General features: G+C 34.1%; 1 protein-coding gene across 2 annotated transcripts; it reads left to right on the top strand.

Annotated features, from left to right (window-relative positions):
- Window positions 1–200: 200 nt before the first annotated feature.
- On the top strand, window positions 201–7,884 carry LOC132701163 (sorting nexin-6). 2 transcript variants are annotated; one of them, XM_060668883.1, is made up of 9 exons: window positions 201–338; window positions 432–647; window positions 703–824; window positions 1,926–2,254; window positions 2,505–2,620; window positions 2,670–2,852; window positions 2,942–2,959; window positions 7,451–7,560; window positions 7,620–7,884. In XM_060668883.1, the coding sequence occupies exons 1-9, from the start codon at window positions 336–338 to the stop codon at window positions 7,711–7,713; spliced, it is 1,191 nt and encodes a 396-aa protein (XP_060524866.1). In that variant the 5' UTR covers window positions 201–335; the 3' UTR covers window positions 7,714–7,884. The 2 variants fall into 2 exon arrangements, with proteins under 2 accessions (XP_060524866.1, XP_060524867.1); XM_060668884.1 differs by lacking the exon at window positions 2,942–2,959.
- The last annotated feature ends 14,584 nt before the right edge of the window (window positions 7,885–22,468 follow it).

Consider the following 22,468-nt stretch of genomic DNA (forward strand, 5'->3'; position numbering starts at 1 on the left):
TTTTATTTGAAACGTTAAAACAAGAAGGGTTCTGTCTGTGATAACAAAAACTTTATAAAACGATTTGCATATAATGTATTTGGGAACCACCCATAAAATCCGTAGTTAAATATCTGCTTAAATTCGGGTTTCTTCTTTTACTTCTGCTGGCCACAAAGCAAGTAGCCTGCATTAGTTCATCTTTGAACTGACATTTTCGTGGATAGTTGACTATTTTTATTGGCTTAGAGATTTATATGGTTTATGTTCTTAACCTTTCCGTTTTTTTTTCTAATTTTTGTAGTAGTGTTTACAAAATCCTTAATTATAAATTATTGCTTAATAACTAAAACGTAATGGCAAGTATTTTTTTACATTGTCCCGATAGTATTTTCATTTATTAAATTATTTATTTTGGGGGGCGGATCTATTAACAGATACATCAATTTTAGGCTAATGAAGAAAAAACGGTGCCTCTTACGGACAGTTCGCTTATGGTAGATATATCCGACGCTCTAAGTGAAAAGGATAAAGTTAAATTCACTGTCCACACTCGCACTACAATGAAATCTTTTCAAAAACCTGAATTTCATGTTGTAAGGCAACATGAGGAGTTTATCTGGCTTCACGACAGATATGAAGAAGATTCAAAATATGCTGGATATATTGTATGTCTTACAAGAACAGCTACCCATTGAATTGCCTTTTCCAAAATTATTTTAGATCCCTCCTCCTCCGCCACGTCCAAATTTTGACGCCTCCCGAGAAAAACTTCAGAGGCTTGGTGAAGGGGAAGGTACTATGACTAAAGAAGAATTTACAAAGATGAAGCAAGAACTGGAGGCGTATGTAAATTGTATACTAATACTACTCTAAACCTGCTGACTGGGAAAAAAAATTGTCAATTTTTTTTTAATGAAAAATATATCGATAAAACCTTTCAGGATGCGGAAAAAGATATGGTGAAAGTTTGAGCCCTTAATATTAATGGCAGGAGGTCATTCAATTTTTTTGTCCTGATCTCATTATTGAGTGAAGACAGTCAAATAATTGAGGTAGAAATATTAATCTGAATATATTTTTAAAGGGAATCAAATTCTCTATAAAAACAAGCTCTGATTAAAATTTTTCATGAGAAGATTTTCCTTCCTTGCCTCTCTATTTCTCTTTTCTTAACGCTATGGATATAAAAATAAATAAGAAGTAAAAGTTCAGATTATCACGAAATTGTATATTTTGACATGACAATTGTTTCGACAACACCGTGTCTATATCAGATGTCTTCCTTCTCCTTCCTTCTCTAACACTCCATTCTCATATATTAACAAATATAATAACATATAAATAAAACAAAGTTCCAAAATGAAAATGTTAAATAGAAGAAATTTGTTAATGTTTAAGGCTTGATTTCTCGGACACTCAACAACTATTAAAATTTATTCAGATAAATATTTTAACCTCATTCGTTTGGCTATTTTGACATAACAAGGAGATAAGGACAAAAAAATTGAAAATTGATATTATTCATAAAATAAGTTATTCAATTTTTTTGACCCGGTCTAACGCATATAGAGTATTTATGTTTAATGTCAATGTTATTTTTTTGTGTTGTAAATATTCGCAAGGGTTTCTTATCATCTTATCAGATTTTGGGTACCTATTGGGCTAAATGAAAAAATCAGTTAATTTTTTTTTTAAATTATGGTGGTAGAATATTAGAATATTCTCATTCCCTTTTTGAGAATAGCTGATAATAGGAGAGCACTTTTTATTATCATGAGATGCAGCCATTCTGAACAAATAAACAGCAGGCATAAAATTTGAATTTCCTTTCTGGAACAGTGAATATGTAATATAATAAATCGACTTTAATTGCTGACTTGTCTTGGAATATCTAAAAACGGTTTTTGTTTGACATTTTAAACAAAGTTGTATATTTACTGCAGGGAGTACCTAGCTACTTTTAAAAAGACGGTAGCCATGCACGAGGTATTTCTCACTCGTTTGGCAAGCCACCTGGTATTCAGAGAAGACCGTCATTTGCACGTTTTTCTCGAATACGACCAGGATTTGTGCGCTCGCCCCAAAGGAAAGCTGCAACAGTTGGGCGGTTTTGTTAAAACGATTGGCAGCACTACTGACCAATACTATCTCAATGCAACTGTGCGGGATGTCAACGACTTTTTTGAGCAACAAATGAATTCGCTGACAGAATATCATAATCAGTTGAAGGAAGCTACTCATCGCACAGATAAAATGACAGAGAAGCATAAAGGTGGGGACTAAAGAATGTCGACATTAAAACCAAAGAAGACCCGACGAGATCATATTTTAGATGTACTCGATTATATAAAAGTTTTGAGTCATCTCATTTGAGCCTTTATGAAGCAGCGTTAGACTGTTTTTGGCTAGTCGGGCAGTAAGCTATGATTTAGTTAAAACTCGTTCTATCCTATGCCTTGTTGGGTCTCTTTTTATAATGTCATGGGTTGAAATCGGCTATTTGCATAAATTCCGGTTTTCAGAACTAGCCGACAGTTATATCAAAATATCGTCGGGATTAGTTCAATTGGCCAACAGCGATACTGGTGATTTGGATAAATTTTTGGCCAAATTGGCCGACATTTTCGAGAAGGCTAGGGTATGTGTTTGTAATCTTCGCGCCGCAAATTTCAAAGTGCTTTTTGCAGAAAATCGAAAGTCGGGTGGCCAGCGACGAAGATTTAAAGCTAGCCGACACGCTGCGGTACTACATGAGAGACAGCCAAGCGGCTAGGGCTCTTCTGGTACGACGATTGAAGTGTCTGGCTGCTTACGAGAACGCCAATCGGACGTTAGAGAAAGCCAGGCACAAGAATAAAGATATACACGCGGTAAGTTGCGTTTAATACAAACAAAATCTCTATAGACTAGGATTGATAAAATTTGTTATATAAATTTGTTTTATATCACGCTTCTATAGGCACCAGAAGTACAAGAGGTATTTATCCAACCCGCCATAATGTGTCGCGAAAGAAAATTTTTGCTTGGGTTTATGTTCCTATCGAGTGCTACTTAGTATTTGTGGTAGAACCTTTTTATATTGGCATATGGCATGTGTGTAGTAGATGTTTCTCGGGTGTTTTTCACATAAAACTGAAACTACCCAGAGAGTACTACTAGTAAATTAAAAAAAATAAAAAGGAACTTTCCCGTAAGACTATTTAAAAATGTGTATGTGTGTTTGCATGCGAGGTGACAGGCCTCTGCATGGAAAAAAACCGTTTTTTAAGTAAATTAATTGCAAGATTACAGATAATGAGGACATTGTGTACGTCGTATTTTATCCCTTATTTGAAGTCCGCGTACTTAATGAGAAATAACGTTTTCCGCTATTAACTGATACAGTTCAACATTATGCGAAATAAGGCATTTCCTAAAGTTAAAGGCGTAGGCGATAGTGTCAGTAGTAATATAAGTTTCGAAAATAGCAAATATTCTTTCAGTGCCGTCCCCTAAAGGAGGTTGGCGACCACTTTTTGTAAATGCGTTTTTGTCTCTTGCAACGTGAAAAAGCTCTCTTATGCTCATCTGAGTCCAGTCCCTAATGTTTCTTAGTCAGGATTTCTTTTTTTTCCTGTGCTTTTTCTTCCATCCACTCGTCCCTGCATGACAGTCGTAGTTCGTGTTTATTATTTCTTAGAATTTTTCTTAGCACTTCCTCATTAGTAATTCTAGCAGCCCAGGGTATTTTGAAAAAAACTCTAGTTTCTTGTCGGTCTGGACCTTGAGAGTCCAAGTTTCTACTCCATATGGTAGTTATGACGACACGTATCACTCAATAAACTTTAATCTTGGTTTAGGGTATAGATTTTTGTCGCTGATTAGTGTTTTAAGTCTTAAGAAAGACTGCCTCGCAATTTCGATTCTGATTCTTATTTCGTGGCCTTGGTCTAGATGTGAAGTTAGGTAAGTTCCTAGATATTTATATTTTTCCACGAGCTCTACGGATTTTCCTTGTATCATCAGCTGACCTTGATTGACTGGGTTTTTCGAGACAATAATAAATCTTGTTTTTACAGTATTTATTGTAAGTCCCATTTTCATGCTTTCGTTATTGACCATGTTCATTACTATTTATTACTTATTATTCATTATTTTCTTAACTATCTCACCTCAGCAAATATTGCGGGTTTTAAATTAAAAGTTGCTTTTATTGTGTTGTGCTTGAACTGTCACGGTTCAAATATTTTTATTTGACCAATGTGTTTATTGTTTATTTTAAAGAAACATTTAATGCATCGACAAAGTTAGTTTCGTTGTCCAAAGAAGTCCTTCCTATGGTCATTACATTTCAGTGGTTTGAAGGAAAATTGTTGTTGCAGTTTAGCGATGATAACGACCTAGTGTTGCTGTGGGGGCCTAAATCCTTTTTTACATTCTAATGTGGGGGATAGAATTCAGGAACATGTTAGGTCCCTAATATCATTTTTATATTAAAAGAAGGTTTGTCTGAAACTTTATTGGGGGTTCATTAAATATTTTCCATCGCGAAAAACACAATTTTCTCTTGTAAATAACAAAATAAACCCTGACTTAATCTAACCTTATAACATAACGCAAACAAAGAAGAATATGCAAAAACTAAAAATGTTAAATTCAAAAAACGTCAGAAAAAGCATGCTATAACCCGTTAATAAGAAAGTGATATAAAGATAAAATTTCAGAAGAGCCCCCATCATGTGTGTAGTGTGATAGGTAGGGACTTTAATTAAGTTAACGTGGCCACTCTGAGCCACAAGACATATGACAATAAATTTCTCAATTCAGTGGCAACAGGGTAATTTAGGAACCTTTATTTCCAGAAATTCCAGCTTTCCTACACATTTCCTTCCTAGCATATGGGTAAAAAAATTCATCTTCCTCCATTCTTCAAAAATATTAATTAACTAATTAAATTAAAATTAAAAATCTTCCAAGCGATTATCTTTTATTTTCAGTTATAGTTACTTAGCGTCGCATAACATTGAGAAAGTACCATCGCGTGTTTGTCTCATTTATTGTTTCAAGATGTTTGTAAAATAATTACACAAATTCCTGCTTTATAAAACAAGTTTAACGAATTAACTTAAAAAAAATAACTCATTACATTGGGAAAGCCGCAATATTACGTTGCGTTTGTAAATATAACGTGAATGTAAGAAACAAAAAATATCTTTCATTTCATAAATAAACAAAATAATTTTTTGAATTCTAAATTTTATATTTTCCTTCAAATAGAATGTAAAATGTAACTTTTCCAAAATGCCTATTTGAGTCGATAAAAAAAGTTAAAACATTTATTATTTTACATAAAGACATTGTAGATCTGGTTGTATAGAAAATTTGAACACTGGAAGTGGAAAAATGTTTAGTAGATATGGACTTAATGTTGGATGCCAAATACAACTTAAATAATTCAATCTCTTTGTTCTCTAAATGGAACCACAACACCAAAACGAGGCGAATTTTGGTTAATAGTGCTGGCCATCTCTGGCTCCCCAATTGCAAAGTGATGTGGCCAGCGCCATGTCTTATTTGTCACATATTTTAATTAGTAATGCGCCGGAAAACTCTGGTTACTGATATTCCCGTGGACCGGGTTTTCGAAAGTTAACAGCTAACTTAATTGCTACCACTTTATTCCACTAATACAAAAGTTTTTTATTCCACGAAGACCGTGCGTATTATCCAACTTGCCGGTTAGCGGGAAACTACGGAGTATACTTGGCATAGAATATTTTACAAAGCTTCACGTCGCCGTCTTCGAGCGGTGCGGCGTTGCCAATACCCCACAGTTACCTATATTTAATTAATTTACTGTGAGAGCGAGATGAAGTTTCTTGTCATTTTTCAAAGAAACTTCCATTTCCAAAACTTCTGGATTCTTCATGCGTCGGTTGTTGCGGAATCCAGAAGTTTTTTAAATTGTAAGTTTCCTGTCATATTTGTAATAGCTCAGGCACCGGGTTACGTTGGGATTAGCGGTTTAGCAATTTTAAGGGGAGTTTCGCAAGGCAGCATTTTGGGATCTTTATTGTTCTCTATTTACACCTCTGACTTTTTTAGGCACCTAAATAAATGGTATTGTTATTGTTAATGTTATTCTCATAGTATTATATGCAAATATACTTATCATTCTCGCTCATAGATGTAGCTTTGTCTTTCAATGGCATAAATGAGGATCTTGAAGTGATTTATATAAATAATTCCAAGACCCAGGTTGTTCTTTTTGCCAATTAAAAAGAGGAAATTATACAGTATAATGATCTGAAACTTTCCTTGAATGGTACTCCGCTTGAATTTGTCGACAAATATAATAACTTAGGAGTCCTTCTTGATAGCAAGCTGATTTTTGATTCTCACTTGTCTTGCTTACTGCAGAAGTCCTACGGTAAATTGAAAGTACTTTACATGTATAAAGACTACTTATCTACTGAGATTAGACGTAAATTGGGTGATGTGATTCTCTTACACTCTCTCTATTGGGATATTGGGTCGTTGTATACTGACCGGCTCTAAGACGAAAAGACTTAGCTTACAAAAAGCGCAAAATGACCAATTTGATCATATAATGCCGGCACTCAAAGGCCGGTAACAGGGCGACTCGTCACTGTAACCAATTCTATGTTCCCAAGTATAGTACGGCTGCGTTTCAGAGTATTTCACATATAACGCTTCTAAAACTTACAATTCGCTTCCACTGGATATTATTACTTGTTCATCTACATTTAAAAATAAATTAAAAGAGCTGGCGAGATTAAGGAGAGGCTGAACGGCCTAATTTTTGTTTATTTTTTCTTTTAGTCGTTTTTTAATATTTTACTTGCCTTTTCCAGTGTCCATTTTGTTTGTTTCTTTCTTTTTTTACATTTATCCCCCTTTGATTTGTTAAAAAGTGTCATATTGTGAACTTAAGTGTACTTAAGGGACTTATTTATATTTGTTAGTTTTTTTCTTGTTAAATTCTGGATATTTTACTACATTGTATCGACGGTGAGGTGGAGTAGCTGCTAGACCTCGCCACTAGCACGCTATTTATTATTATTATTATTGCTATTATTATTATAATTATAATAATAATAATAATAATAATAATAATAATAATAATTATTATTATTAACCTAATTGAAGTGTGTACTTATTATACACATGATACTCTAGATTTGCGAATACTTTAAATAGCAATAAATAAACCATCGCAGTACAAACTGACACCATCTTATCTGAAATTTTAATGGTTTCCAATTAAAATAAATAACTTTTTCATTTGTAAATGGGGAAGATTTTTGGGTATAGGACGCTTTCAGCGGTTGTCATTCGGTAGTGGAAACATTTCGTTTTTGGGCTGTGAACGGAATGGGCTGCGTTGCATGATTTAGCTAAAGCCCATTTTCGCTAAACCGTCGTTATTCAAAAATTGATTGTGGAAAGACCGGTATTATATTTTAAGGCCGAAACAGCTCAGTCGGCCGCTTGCGAGCAATTTGAAGCAATCTCCGCCCAGGCGAAGGAAGAGCTGTTAGACTTCAAAACTAGAAGGCTTTACGCGTTTAGAAAGAGGTATTTTCGGCGTGGTAGTGTCACGCTGACTGCTCTAGTCTGTTTCATTGTGTTTGCAGCTTAATCGAATTGGCGGAATTAGAGATAAAACACGCCCGAAGCCAGCAAGACCTGTTGCGAAAGTCGATTCACAGTTTGAAGGAACTGTTGTAGACCGTCGAATTCGTTGTTAAGTTTCACATCGGTTTCTAAGATCGGATTTTCTACGTTATTTTCTAAATGTAAATATTATTAATATGTATATTTATGGTTTTCTTGTAACTAAGTTACGGTATACCTTTATGAAGATGTAATCGCAAAATTATTTTCCATTTATTACATTATAGTGCAATATTTTGAATAATGAATTATCATTTATTTCCCTTCCCCGGTGACTGAAGTGTAACTGTTGCCCCAATCAACGAAGTTAGCCTACGAAAAAAATAAAGATTACAAAAAAAAATTAGGTTGATTTTCTTAACAATAAAATATTTTTATTTAATCTTTCAAATTAAACTTTCAATTTTGGGATGTCCGAAATTGTAAGGGATACAGACTAGCTCCAAATAGATTCATAAATGATTCCTCCAACATTCCATCAAAAAAATGTAAATTATCTTTAGTACTTCCGGAATTATGGCGGGCGTTTATTTTAAAATTTAACAAAAATTTAAAAATACATTTTTGTTGGCACTCTTTATCCTATGCCGAATTGAAAAATCTATTTTATTATTTCGTTTTTTTTTCAAATTATTATCAACTTTAATCCTTTTACCGGCGCCATATTGAATTTTTGCCGCTTTGAATGGCCAATTTAACTTTTTGTTACGATTTTTCAAATTTTCGATCCCCTCAACTTTAGGTGCTAACATTCTTAGCTTTTTAAATCACCAAATAACTACTATTTGCTAATAATACCCGCAAGAGTATACGCAGTTCAAATTTGGTTTTTAATCAATAACATCTTTCATTTCAAATCAACTAACAAGACCTATCGGCCTTGAACAACCAACATGGCGGCTGGCAGTTCGTCAATTGGACAAGTTTCTGTTTAGATGTAGCACTTTATGGCACTATTTTCTCAAAATATGCCCAGATTTCTTTAAATGTTCTGGGAAAACTCCTTTTGTGATGTGAAGATGGCTGTTTAGAAAAAGAATGGCGGAAAGGGCAGGTTACTAATAGTATATTATGCAACAAGTGCGGTAAACGGCATTTGACTCACGAGTTTATTTGACACGAGCAGAGCGAGTGTTTAATAAACGAGTGACTTAAAAATTTTACTGCACGTGTTGCATACTGTACTTTTTATACGACCGTTAGTTTTTGGGCACATTTTCGCAAAACAACACGAATACATTCACTAACATGACCGTCAGAATTGACAAACGTCAAGATTCAAAGCGTGGGAAATGTCTCTGCGGTAAAATCGCGGAAATGTCCGAAGTGGCTCGGATCCGTGGGAAACGAAACTGACGTGGTAAAGTGACCCTTCCCGCACGCTAGATCGGTGGGTAATTAGGTATTTTACAGACGGGAGTAGAAAAACATCATTACCCCATTGCGGTGAAAATTACTTACAGAAAAAAAATCATAATTGAGTAGTCTTAACTAAACTAACTAGTCGATAGTCTAAACCAAAGAAAGGGTTAATAGTATCGAATTTTCTCGCGGTTTTGTGGTTTACGAGCTTAATTAATGTTAAATATTCATATGAAGAAAAGTTAGACTAAACAGCAAAAGGTAGGCCATTACCACATATTACCATTGAAAAACCTGGTTTTAGTAGAGGAAAAAGTTATACACGGAAATTTATTAAAGAGATTTACTCACAAAATGAATGGATTTGTTAGTATATTGTTTTTGCTGCTTACTTTTTGGTGGCGATAAAGCTTAGATGGAAATAGGAGTTACCTATTTACAGCATTTAAGTAAATAAAAGGACATGAAAATTCTAAAACCCACATGCATAATTGTACGGAATTTGCGTTATCAGAGTCAACCAATATAAGGGCCCAATTAGATTCTGCTTATTGGGTAAATATACAGAAAGATAATGAAAACTTGTGAAAGAATAGACATATTTTATCAAAATTTATTAATTGTAATCAAATTTGCGGAGATTTTAAATTGGCCCTTCGAGGACATAGTGAGGGCGAAACTTCCGAGAATTCCGTGATATTTCGGAGACTTAAGTTTTGAGTGTTTAAAAAAATCTTTAATATTTAAGGACACTTCCAAAAAATTTAATAAGAACACCTTAAAAATTTTCCCATTAGCCGCCACTGCACGCGGTGCATCAATTTTTACGGTTCGCAGGCTACTATATCATCTATTAGCTACTTTTAATACTCCGGGGCTTTGAAACTAATTGTAATCAAACTGTAGATTTGTATAGCATAGATTAAACTTACAATAAATTAAATTTTTTAATGAAACTTAGTACTATATTAAAGATTCTGGGTTCCTCCAATTTCATGATGTAGCTACAGAAGAGTCTTATTGATTTGCTCTATTTGTTTACTATTTTCTTTCTTTCTTTATTGGTTTAATTCTTTATTAAGAAATTTAACGTGAAAACCAGATTTACCACCAGATATACCACCAAGAGTTTACATATGCTTCAAAGAATACATTGGAGAGACCGAACTAAAAATATCAACTAGTCCCAAAGAACATGAAACAATCTTAAGACTACCACAAATAAACTCATCAGCAATTGCCGACCACAATCACGAAGCCGGACATGTTAATACCTTCCTCCTTTAGCTCCACCCCCTCAAACAATATATAAGCAAGAATAGAGTAAAATGAGAACCAGTTTCAGTCAAGCTCTGAAGAAGTCATCAGCATGATTGGCGAATCGTCACCAAGTTGGACACAGTAAAAACCGACGCAGGAGGAATTTAGAAGATTTGTAAATAATAATTTAAATTATTAAACAAACACTCCATGAAATAGAATATAAATAGAAATCGCTAATTTTGCAGCACTGGAAAAATCGGAGTTCCCCTACCAAAGAGCCTGACCTAATACAAGCAATGCGATAAATACTTTTGACAGCTGTAGAAAAAATATTTAATAATTGGTGGGGTTAGATTGACAGAAGGCATATTGACGGACAAACCGATAAGCTTTTGACCACTTGTGTTTTCAACTGAGAAAAAGCCCAACAATATTTGCGTTTAAGCGATTTACTTTAAACTTTTAACTATAATAAGTGTATATGTAAAATCCAATCTGTCTGGAACTAAAAGCTTTATGTATTTAATGTAGTAATATTTGAAAAGCTTCCGACTTAATGATACAAGACATTTTTTCTCATTTTTAGTGCAACTCAACTTTATTTATTCTTAATTACTTTCGCCCAAAATTGTACGCTGAAATATGGATAAACGTTTCTTTACATTAGACCGCACTAACCTTTTTTGTTTTGAGTAGAAATAAAACAGCAATATTGAGAGTAAACAAAATTTGAAAATAATGTGAACCATTGTCAGTTATTATTTGTGAAATATTATTTTTTTGTACTATAGATCTTGGCTCGGACACTTTCCTGTTGAGGTTATGTTATGCGTTAAAGTAGAAAAATAAAATTTTAAAAACATGGAAAACTTCGATTGTTTACTAATATAAAAATTGATTAATTTTATTAAAAAACATATAGTATTATGACAGGTAATTATTAGACCTCACAACGAAAGGTTAACATAAGGATAAGAACAAAATGAGACAGTAGCAACAAAGTGCTGCCAACCACAATACCAAGCTAATGTTACTAAGGCGGCAATTTTAAAATTAATTTTTACGATTATATATCTCAACAGGAAAACCCACAAAACCACTAAAATTTTCGGATGGTTAAAGTTCTGACAATTTACTTGTTTTAGTGAAATTTTGACTCAACAAATACGTATAAGTAAAAATAATAAAAATAATTGTTTTTTCATATATAATCTGATAAAATAACATCTTCGTTTCGAACCTTGTTTGCCTTCAATAGCGAATGGTAAGCTTACAATCTTGGACTATAGTTTATTGAAGTAATTAAATATGAATGACAGTTGCTAGATTGACACCTAAGATCTTTCATTCCTTATTAACCTTTAAATTAATTAATTTAATTAAATTTAATTAATGAAAATTAATAATTTGGGAGGTGTCTGCGGCTCATAACCTCTTATTGAATACTAACAAAATGCAGATGTTATTATTTGGAAATAAAAAGAAAGGAAATAAAATATATTGTAAGAAACGCCTCCTGTAAGATTACGCTAAATGATCAGATTATCTGTCCTTCTTCAGACTAGTGTAAAAATTTAGTATTATGGGTTGACGGTGACCTGCGGGTTTCTAAATATGTAGGCTCGGTGTTATAAAAATCCTTCTATTAGTTGAGGACATTCTATATTCATAAACATCTTCTCAGTAAAGAAATGAAACTTAAACTCTGTGATATGTTATATTTATCCCATGTTGCTCATTACAGTATCGTCTATCAGTTAGCCACCTTTGTTTTTTACTAAACTCCAATAAGACTCCGTCCTACTTGTTCGACAAACTTTGCAAAAGAAATGATATTCATAATTGATACACCCCCTATTGTTTGAGATATTGTGTTCCTAGACACACTTCGATAACTTTCCAGAGATCTTTTCCTATAATGCAGTTAAAATATTTAATGAAATTCCTGAGTCAATTCCCGCCAGTATCTAGCAAAAGCGTATGAGTTTGTGATGTGAGTCTATTTCTTGTACTTGCGATGTATATACGGGTGTGTATTTTGTTGACAATTATGGTGTTGTGCTGTTATCTTGGTTCTTGTGGTTACATAGAAGAGCGCAATTTGGCAGTTTATTACTATTATTATCGATCTCAGATTTCTCTGCTTTGCAGGTATTAGTGATGTGATATATCCTACTTCACCTAAGCTCAAAAATTTTGGAACAATGTGACATGTCTGGAGTATTATAGCTTTTTGTGATGCATCAAAGATGTTATTCTGCATGTCTAGTTTCTCCATGAATGTATGGGTACTTCGTTAAGACGCCAGATTTGTTTTAGCCAGATCTTCATATTTTCGAACTTTCTCAGCTTCCGTAGATCTCAAATTGTGGGTGGGTTTATTAATGAGGAGAATATCTGGCCTGTTGTGAGCGACCGTTGTATGTGTTAGTACCGGACGATCCCAGTATAGCAACGTGACCTATTTTCGAGAATTGATTTTGGTTCATATTTATAAATGCAGGCGTCTCTTTCGACAAAAGTTCCTATTTCATGCCCAGTTGGTAATGTTTGAATTTTGTCAGTTGATTAATAAGCATTTTATTGATTCTCCCATATTTGTCAAGGGTGTTGATTTTCATTAATTTGTTTTGTATTGCGAGTATAAATCCCTCAGTTTCAGGAAAAAGATAGCCCACTATAGTTATGATGTTTTGCCGATCAATGTGTCTTCGAGTGTTAGATGGTATTTACCATGAAGTGATTTTTCCATCCACGTTTTTATTTGGCATACCTAAGTTGAGTGGTGTGAAGTCTTTATCAGCATAAATAACTTCGCACCTGGTTTATGCAAATTTTGCTTATATTTAAATGCCCCCGCCACTTTATTATTATTATTATTAATTATTGTATACTCCAGCCTGTGAGATATAGCTTTCAAGTTGGCCATGGCGTCGCTTAAGAAACAATTAATTTTCGCAGCGACGCGAAAGTCGACGACGAAGCGAATAACAAAAGATTTCTCCCGCATCAGATCAATACGCAAATAATCCGCGCCAAAATCCCCCGGCCGTATACACCCGAAACGTCTTTTTTTCTTTCTCCCGCGATTTTTCCGCTTTCTATTATTTTCCTCCCGATTAAAACGTGTCCACGCAACCCACCCACCCCCGCGACGATCGCCGCCACCGATCAATATTCGGGTGGGGGACGAAACTGCACATTTAACGAGATTTTTATCCCGATCTTCAGATGAAAAATATTCGTTCCTATGCGGCGGCGGTGGCGGCGGCGGCGACCCGAAAATGTAAATCAGACGTTGCCGCGCCGCCATGATGGCCGCCGCGTAAAACAATTTCCCCTTCGTCGAATTCGCAGTTGAGTCACGTTTCTCGATGACAAATACAAAATTGAGCCCCGAGAATAGAGAATGAAACACGCCGTCCCCTCTCTATATATATATAAACGACCCTATGCCATTTTGACTCTTCTGCTAGAGTGCCTTAGAGGACCCTTTGTCACCATTCAACTAAAATAATGATATAACGCGCATAGATGTGGGATCGTCGCGTATATATAGATGTATATATTTCGTATACGCTGTATACATGGGTGTATAATATTATATGGCGAGCGAACAAGGTGTAAATTGAGAAAAGATTTTGCGTTGTGCTAGAGAGGCGTTTTTGAATGGGCCCCCGACTATTGTCGCGTCGTTACAATGTTACTTCGTCAAGATCAGATTACCGCCCGGGCACCTCAAAAATGCAGCTGGGGCGCGAAGTAAATTGAATAACAGGATATCTTTTAACGCTTTGCATTGTGTGAATTATATCGGCCGAGCATTTGGATTAATACGTAACGATCCTGGTCGATATGTTGGGAAGATATGCGACTATTCGGAACGCAGGTCACCAATGACATGAATCAAATCAGAAGCCGCCCAGATACTACCACAATATAAATACAAATCCACCATGACAAAGATAAGGTTCCAATTGCGAGTCTCGTCTAAAAAGGGAACTTTTCTAAATTTTGAGACTCATATGTCACCTTTATACCATATCTGAGTATCTAGAATCGCGTTCAATAATAAATGTCTATGTGTGTGTATCTTTTATATTTGACCTGCTACAATCGCACTGAAATTTAGTCTAAAAAATATGTATCTCTATTGGTTAGTTTATAGCGTAATTTTTGTGAAGTTATTTTGAACCAAAATTTTTAGATTCTGCTGGCACTGTGGATCAATTTTGTTATATACATGGTTTTTATATGCGACTCACAATTAAGGAGGAGCCTGATTGTAAAAGTTTTCCCTTGTTAGGGAGCTAACATATTTCTACTTGGCATCTTCCAAATTGGGATTTCAAAAAAGACTTAAAGTTAGATCTCTCATTATTATCATTATAAAGTCAAACAACATTCGTTTTGGAATATTCAAAAATTTACACCGAACTCAAATCAAATAAAGATCATATAGAAAGTAAAATAAACACATTTAAAAGTCAATAACAGTTCTAGTACAATGAAATAAAGAAAATCCTTTTTTTAACTTTACTTTAATTTTAACACTAGGAGTTACAAAAACCCAGATCCTTTTCAATTTTTATTTTGTCCCTTTATGTTTGAAAACAAACCGCCTCGCACATTTGACTTCGAGTTTATTTGACATGAGCGGAGCGCAGCGGAGCGAGCTTTTAATAAACGTGTGAGTTAAAAAGTTACTTTTTCTACGACCGTTAGTTTTTGGGTACATTTTCGCAAAACAACACGAATACATTCACTGATATGATCGTCAGAATTGACAAACGAAAAATTCAAAGCGTGGGAATTATCTCCGAAAACATCCGATTGCTCCCAAATCGTTGCAGTAAAATCCCGGAAATGTCCGAAGTGGCTCGGATCCGTGGGGCAAGAAACGCTTCCCGCTGGGTATAATTCGGTATTTTACAGAAGGGAATAGAAAAAGTAATGTATAAAGTAAGTATAAAGTAATAGTAATATATATATAACATTATACCTAGATACTTAGGTATGAATAACCTGAAAATGCAAAATAATCTATACTTCTGCTTTTGGCATCGGCAATTATTTTGCAATATGCTAGGAATCACATTTATGATTAATAACAGCAGTAGGATGCACGTAAATGCGAAAACTACACAATTACATGCGGAAAATTATCATTTTCCACATTTGTTCCGTTGTAAGACCTGACTAAAGTCAGAAAATTGACATTTTCTACTTCGCACTAAAATATCTTTTTACGATCAAGCTTGAAGAAAGTGTTTATTTAAAACGTATGCTTCGTTGCCCATGGTCACGAGTCACTCCGAAGATCTTCATTACTTTGGTAACGGATTTGGGAGAGGTGGTATGTTTTGGTTGGCTTCTTACGTCACATGTCATCAGTGATGTATTCGTGCTAGTGGGCGTTTGAAGTATGTACGTAACACATGATTAAGCACACGCTGCACTGCACTCTATTCGAGTGAAATCAAACTCGTGACTAAAACGAAGAGAATTCATCTAGTTATTAAATTATTAGCTAATTTTTATATCGCTAATATTGTTAAAAACAACTTTATTTCAGGAGCGTTAAAATTATTTAAAGGCAGTTTACAATTTAATTCTTGTATCTCATTACTGGGAGTAGGTATCTAAACTGGCTGGCGTAAGTAAAAACGTACAGGGCTATTTTGAGAGATAACTGTAAAACTAAAAATTATATTTGTATAGGAATTTCAGCGCAGCGTGTCTGCGGACTTTTTTTTAATGGTATAATTTTGGATTTTGAAGGTGGTAAACTTTAGATTCTGACTTTTTTCCAAGTTCAACGCAACCTACACGCATACCTGCATTGTCGAAGTTCCGTCCAGTTTTAGAACATCAAATTAAATTTTCTCTCTAATATTCATCAAAAATTTTGAAGTTATAAGTGAAAAACTGTTGCATAGAAAATTGTGTTTCGTAGTAAAATTTGTTATAGTTGTATCCTAAGTAGATTTAGTTTCATATATTTTTGGGCAAAACAGTAAGTAGCTATACAGTTGTATTGACAATACATACATACATCATGACATCATGTTAGATGTCGAAATAAACTAATCCCAATAGAGTGGATTATAGTATAGAACATGAAGCTAATTCCTTAGGGTTCGTTTGGTGACCGCTCATTGGTATCTCCGAAGTTTTTTTGGAAGTTGTGGTTATTGCTATTGCTATGACATTGTGGTGTTGTAATTGCTTTTGCTTAATTTCTTAATTCTTATTCCCCCTCTTTTCTACTCAAATATTTATTTAGAAATTAGCCAGTAAAAAATTATTTTTTAATATTAATTTAATGTTATTGTCTGTGCCGCGCAATAGTAGCATTTTTATAACTCATAATTTGTCGGCATCAAATTATTACGATCTAAATATTATTAAACTACTTCTGTCTAATATACGCCAAATATAACAAAGTAAAGAGATTTTACCTTCGGAAATAGACAATTGATGATAATTAAATTAATAAATGATAAAGACCGGCTTCATGTTATGTAATATAGCGGGTGACAACGAAACTACAAAATGGTTTGAGAAAAAAATATGCAGTTTGGGCTGAGTGTTGTAAACAGTTGCAGCACAAAAACAATTGAATTGCTTTTCCGGTCTAACCGAAACTAACCTCAACTTTTGTTATTTTAAATAGAATATTCCTTGCGGGATATTTTTGAATGGCTTTATTTAAAAAACAATTGATTTTACAGATGAAGTATGTTGGACAAAAGAATATTCAGGGTGTTCTATTTAAAATCACAAAGTTGAGTTTATTTACTGTGAAACCGGAAACTACCAATTGTTTTTATTATACAAATACACAATATTCAAAGTTATCAATTTCCCAAATTGCATATTTTTGTCTCAAGCCATTTCAAAATGCCGCTTTAGATAGTAATTTTGTTGCTGCCCGGTATATAGTACGTCACTAATTTAATTTTTGGGCACCCATATTTTTACTCGGTATGTGAAAAGAGTAAAAAGTTTTATTACATTTGTGAAGTCCTGACTCTAACTAACCAAAAATGTATATGCAAAGCAATTGCAAGTTATTGTTCTAAAAATTGCAAATTAATTAACCGGGGTTTATGGCGCAGACTATTTCATTTTGGTATTAGGAATAACAATAGTGATAAAAATATGGGCGTTCACCTCCTACATTGTAAATCATGTCATCATGAGCATGAAAATGTTCGAATCTTGTAAAGGCATCTTTTTTCTTCTATTTTCTTGGTATTAATAACTTAATGATTGGGATAAAAGCAAAAATCATTTCGTGAACAGTTATGATCGTTAAAAAATTCTAGTAAAGAAAATAGACTTTTATGTTTTAAAGTAGTTCATGTAAGCTGCAGTCAGAACAATCCCCCCTGACTAATCAAGAACGCAGTAATAGATCTTCTTATTCTCGTTCCTTCTCCCAACGGAGGTTTTATATTATCATGACTATCCTAATCTTGTTAACAGCTGCTCTGATTAGTTGCTTTGATGTCATTCCAAACCATTCCCTTAAGTTTTTGAGCCAAGAGGTTCTTCTTCTCCCTTGTTTTCTTCTGCCCTTGATCCTTAGTTCCATAATGTTCTGTCGCATCACATATTTACGTCCTCTGATCACGTGGCCAAAGTATTCCAATTTTTTTTTAGAGAGTTAGTTATTTCCTCCTACGTCTCGTTTCTCTGCAGCAGTTCCAAATTGGAAACCCCGTCAGTCCATGAGATTTTCAACATCAGCCGATAACACCATCTTTCAAAAGCCCCGACCTTGTCCATATCTGCCTTTTTTCAGTGTCGGTGCTCCTTACCCATAAACTAATGTTGAAAAAACGTAGCATCGAAGCATTCTTATTGTTAATCCGAAATTTGTATCTCTGCTGCAAAGAAATTTTTTGATCTTTACGACTGCGCTTCTGGCTACTCCTATGTTACTTTTGATTTCATGATGCCATTACTCTTTCTATCGTTGTGTTGTCTATAGTAAGAATGCCGTTAACATTAGTTTTTTTGTAATAATCATGAATTTAGATCTCTTGCGGTTGTCTGTAACTATAATGGATAGTGTCCTTAAATAAGTAAGTGAAAAAAAAAATTGTATTTGCGCTTCGTTCGGATTTTGATCCTTGACTTTTGACGTGATTGAAAATCGAGAGGCGCAAAGACTCATCATCTGCCCGTCGACATCTGCGAACCCTTCGAGGCCGCGGCTCAAACGCGCGATCACAAAACGAAAATTGAATCACGAAAAGAGACCGCCCCGGTCTGCGTAACACGCGGAATAATTACACTTTGACGTGGTTTTAATAACAAGTTTATTAATCCTCGGGTGAGGCGCTGACTCTCCCTATACAGGGTGGACCAACCGTGGTAAGAAGGAAGCTTACTACCGAATAAGGTAACGCCAAAAATATTATTGGATTCGAACTACCAAAAACTTTCATTATACATTATAATATTTAAGAATTTGTTCTAGTTACTACAAATCTATAGCCATATATACTGATAAAAAAATTGTAAAGTTACACACGAGATCATTACCACTGTATGCCACACAATGTATTTACACATTTTCCATACAAAATTTTAAAACGTAAATTTAACTATTTTATGGGAAAATTACATGCATAAGTAATTATAACGTGTAAACATAGTTTTTTAATAATATTTTATAGAGTTCTTTTACATCATAAGTATAGGCGGAATAGCAATTGTCAAGTACGCAATGGTAACAAAAAAAGTAGGTAATTGCTAAATAATTTTAGGGTTAGTAGAGTTCTTTATTTAACAGATCATATCCATCATCATCCATCATATCCATAAACTTATTCTGTTAATGAATTGAGCATTTGTGAGTTTTTTTGCTAAACACGTAACCGCTATTAAAAAAGTCTATTTATAAGTGTCAATTAACATTTATTACTCTATGATCAGCATACACCTTTACAATCAAGAAAATCAAAACTATAGACCTAAAACGACGTTATATGTATATTACATAATAGATCATTGCAGTAACATATTCATATTTGAATTCACTCTAGCAGTGTTGAAATTATTAAAAATGTTTTTTTCACAATTTAACTGCACAACTTTGAATATCTTTGAATATCGATTTAATTTATGTACTATATTTTATTTTATAAATAAATAAATAATTGCATGGGAACAACTATGTTTTATGCCGCTCCCACAGTTATATATTTTGTAAAATATCTCCTTCGAAATCGAATAAAGGCCCTTTATTATTATTATTATTATTATTATTATTATTATTATTATTATTATTATATTACTTACCTGCCTTAGTAATTCAACAAAATGCAGCTCGCAGGATAGGCATATATCACATCACCTTATTGAATATTGAATATTCTTAGAATTGAACCCAAAGGCTACTAAAATTTACCAAGCTAAACTGTAGTATGTACCTTAACTAAGTCTAAGATGTTGCGTTCGACATGCCGATTGCCGAATGTTGGTTTTTACTTTGTCCATGGCATTTTTTCAATGGTAATTTTTCAAAATATGCGAATACTGCGTGCACAATGGTTCATAAGTTGTATGCGCATATGCCGAAAACATTCAATCCTGCGAAAAAATCTCATTTCCTCCTGAGTTAAAACCATTTTATCGCTTCTGTATTCAATTCGTCTATACGATTTTACCTGAATTTGGATCGCTTTATATTATATTATATTCATGAATATCAAACCTGTGTGGCTATTATATTTTGGAATGGGATACGTTAGGAGATGAAAAAAGGCATTTTAATGTATAGGTGATAACCCAAGAGATGTTAAGTCAAATATTGAATTAGAGAAGAAAATTATTCCGTTTTTATTCTAATTGAAACTTACTTACAAATACTTTTCATAAAATATACAGGGTGGACGGAAATTTCGAGGAAAAATTCAACTTGGTAAAATAATGGTAGTAAGTCATGTAATAAAAATTCGAAATCTTAATATTTTCCGAGTTATAGCCTGTCAAAATCCATTTTTTTAAATTGCGTTTTTAAAGCATTATACATTATAATATTTAGTATTTTTCAACGGAATAAGCTGCTATTTTACACACAGCCTTGATTTAGTAAGAGTCGTAGTAAGATAAAAGTGTTTCAGAAATCTGCCACTAGAGGGCACTTTACCTAGAACAATTTTTTTATTCTCCCTGTATTTTATTTATTTAGACTGATATTGCAAAATAGAACAGACTCCTTTACGCAGAATCACAAATCCTCAAAAATTGTTACTCTTGTTTTAAGTCGATAAGTGTTACCGTTTAGTCACAAATCGATTTTTTATTCTCGGCTCGAATTTTACCTGTAAATGTGATTTTACCTAACAGTACTTATAGGACCTCATTTCTTTAACTGGTCGCTTAATGGGGAAACTTATTTGCAATTTGTCCAAGAGGAACTACCACCTTGCAGTGTAGACAAAACATGTGGTTAATGCAAGATGGCGTTCCAAATTAGTTTTCGAACTCAATTTGCGAACACCCTATATATGATAAGATTTCATATTCTTAAGAATGAAGTTGTATTAGGTAATGAAGAATTCAATAAGGTAATTCCGATAATTGCGGAAGATGCACAAAGCAAAGCCATGAATAAGTTCAAATCATGCTTTCAGAATAACGATGAACTATAAAATTGAAATTGATAAAAAAAATAACAATCAAAATTGAAATGTTAGTTGATTAAAAATTGATTCCCTTGGATACATGTCAACGCTGCTGTGTCACCTGTAAAATTGGTCAATTTGTCTTCACCATTAAAATGTAACATAAAAGTGAATGAATAATTTTCGGTTTGGGGAACTTGGGGATCCAGTTCGCGACCTATTACATTGAGCTCCAGAATTTTATAAATTCATCGAAAAAATAATGTTTTTTACTCTAAATAATTTAATTATTCAACATATTTTGTCAGTTGTTTTGCTTTTCTCATGAGAGAACTACAAGTTTTCTTAAAAAATTGTTTGAAATTTTTTGTGTTAAATTTGACAGCCAATATGCAAAGTATCCTGTATCGGTTGGGCCGCCCTGTAGAGCGCGTATCGTCGCGGACGTGACAATGGCGTCGGTGCCCGTTATTCCGTCGTAATTGAAATACAAATTGAAAGAATGACATGTGGACTTAACGAGGGATGAAGATTACATGGAAAAGACACCCTCCCCGGCCGGAGCCAATCAGCCGGGCTCCGGCCCGCCCTTGACTCCGCTCCCGGAGAGGGCTTTCGAAGGGACCGCATGCTGAATTTCTGATGGGTGGGCTCGTTACCATTATCGCACCCTCGTGAGACGCTCATTGAAAAAAATTACTCTGTATATCGGGCCATTGTGTTTTTTTTTGTATTCGTGCTCCGGATAACGTTTATACCCATATGCGTCCGAAAATGACTGAGTGTCGATTATTAGATTGGATATTACGCGTCGATTCGGTCATATTAACTTCCATTTTGTATTGTCAACCTCTGCTTCAATGAACGGCGATACGGTATTGCGCTCGAGAAACTATGAAATCTACAGGCAAATATTAAAAATACCTTTTACCTTAGCCATTGCGAAATCACCTACTGTGCATCACACTTTTTCTGCTGCAATTATCCATTTGTCCCCCAAGTTGCATTTTCGCAAATTTTATAATCACGCTAAAATCATGATTTTTAAAACACCTTTTACATTGCAGAAAACAGAACTAGTAATAGGCATATTGTAGCAATACATAGTTGAATTGGTGTTTATTTCACCCTACTGGTACTTTTTGATGCAAGTCGCAACACGGTCAATATTTTAAATCGACCAATAATTTACGTGACCATGTTCTCAGAAAGTACCTGTGTCTAATTTTTCCTAAACTGCTAATGTTACGTCACCACTGAGACAGCCAGTATTGATCATACTCTAAAGGCACGTTGTGGTATCTGGGTTCTTGACATTTTAAAGCGACTTTAGAGTCCTATACTTAATTATAATTTTTTGATTACGTTGGCTTAATATAAATCTACGCATTTTATGAATGACTTGTCGCATCTGTTTTGGTATCATTTACTTAACGACAGGAGAGATCTGTTATGTTTAAGGTAAGCAGAACCAGAAATTTTATGGTAAACACTCAACAAACTGCTCAAGCTTTTTCGGAAATCAAAAACGGAGGTATAGG

The sequence above is a fragment of the Cylas formicarius genome, unplaced genomic scaffold (genome assembly GCF_029955315.1).
Source record: "Cylas formicarius isolate icCylForm1 unplaced genomic scaffold, icCylForm1.1 PGA_scaffold_4__25_contigs__length_36172078, whole genome shotgun sequence".
Classification (NCBI taxonomy): Eukaryota; Metazoa; Arthropoda; class Insecta; order Coleoptera; family Brentidae; genus Cylas; species Cylas formicarius.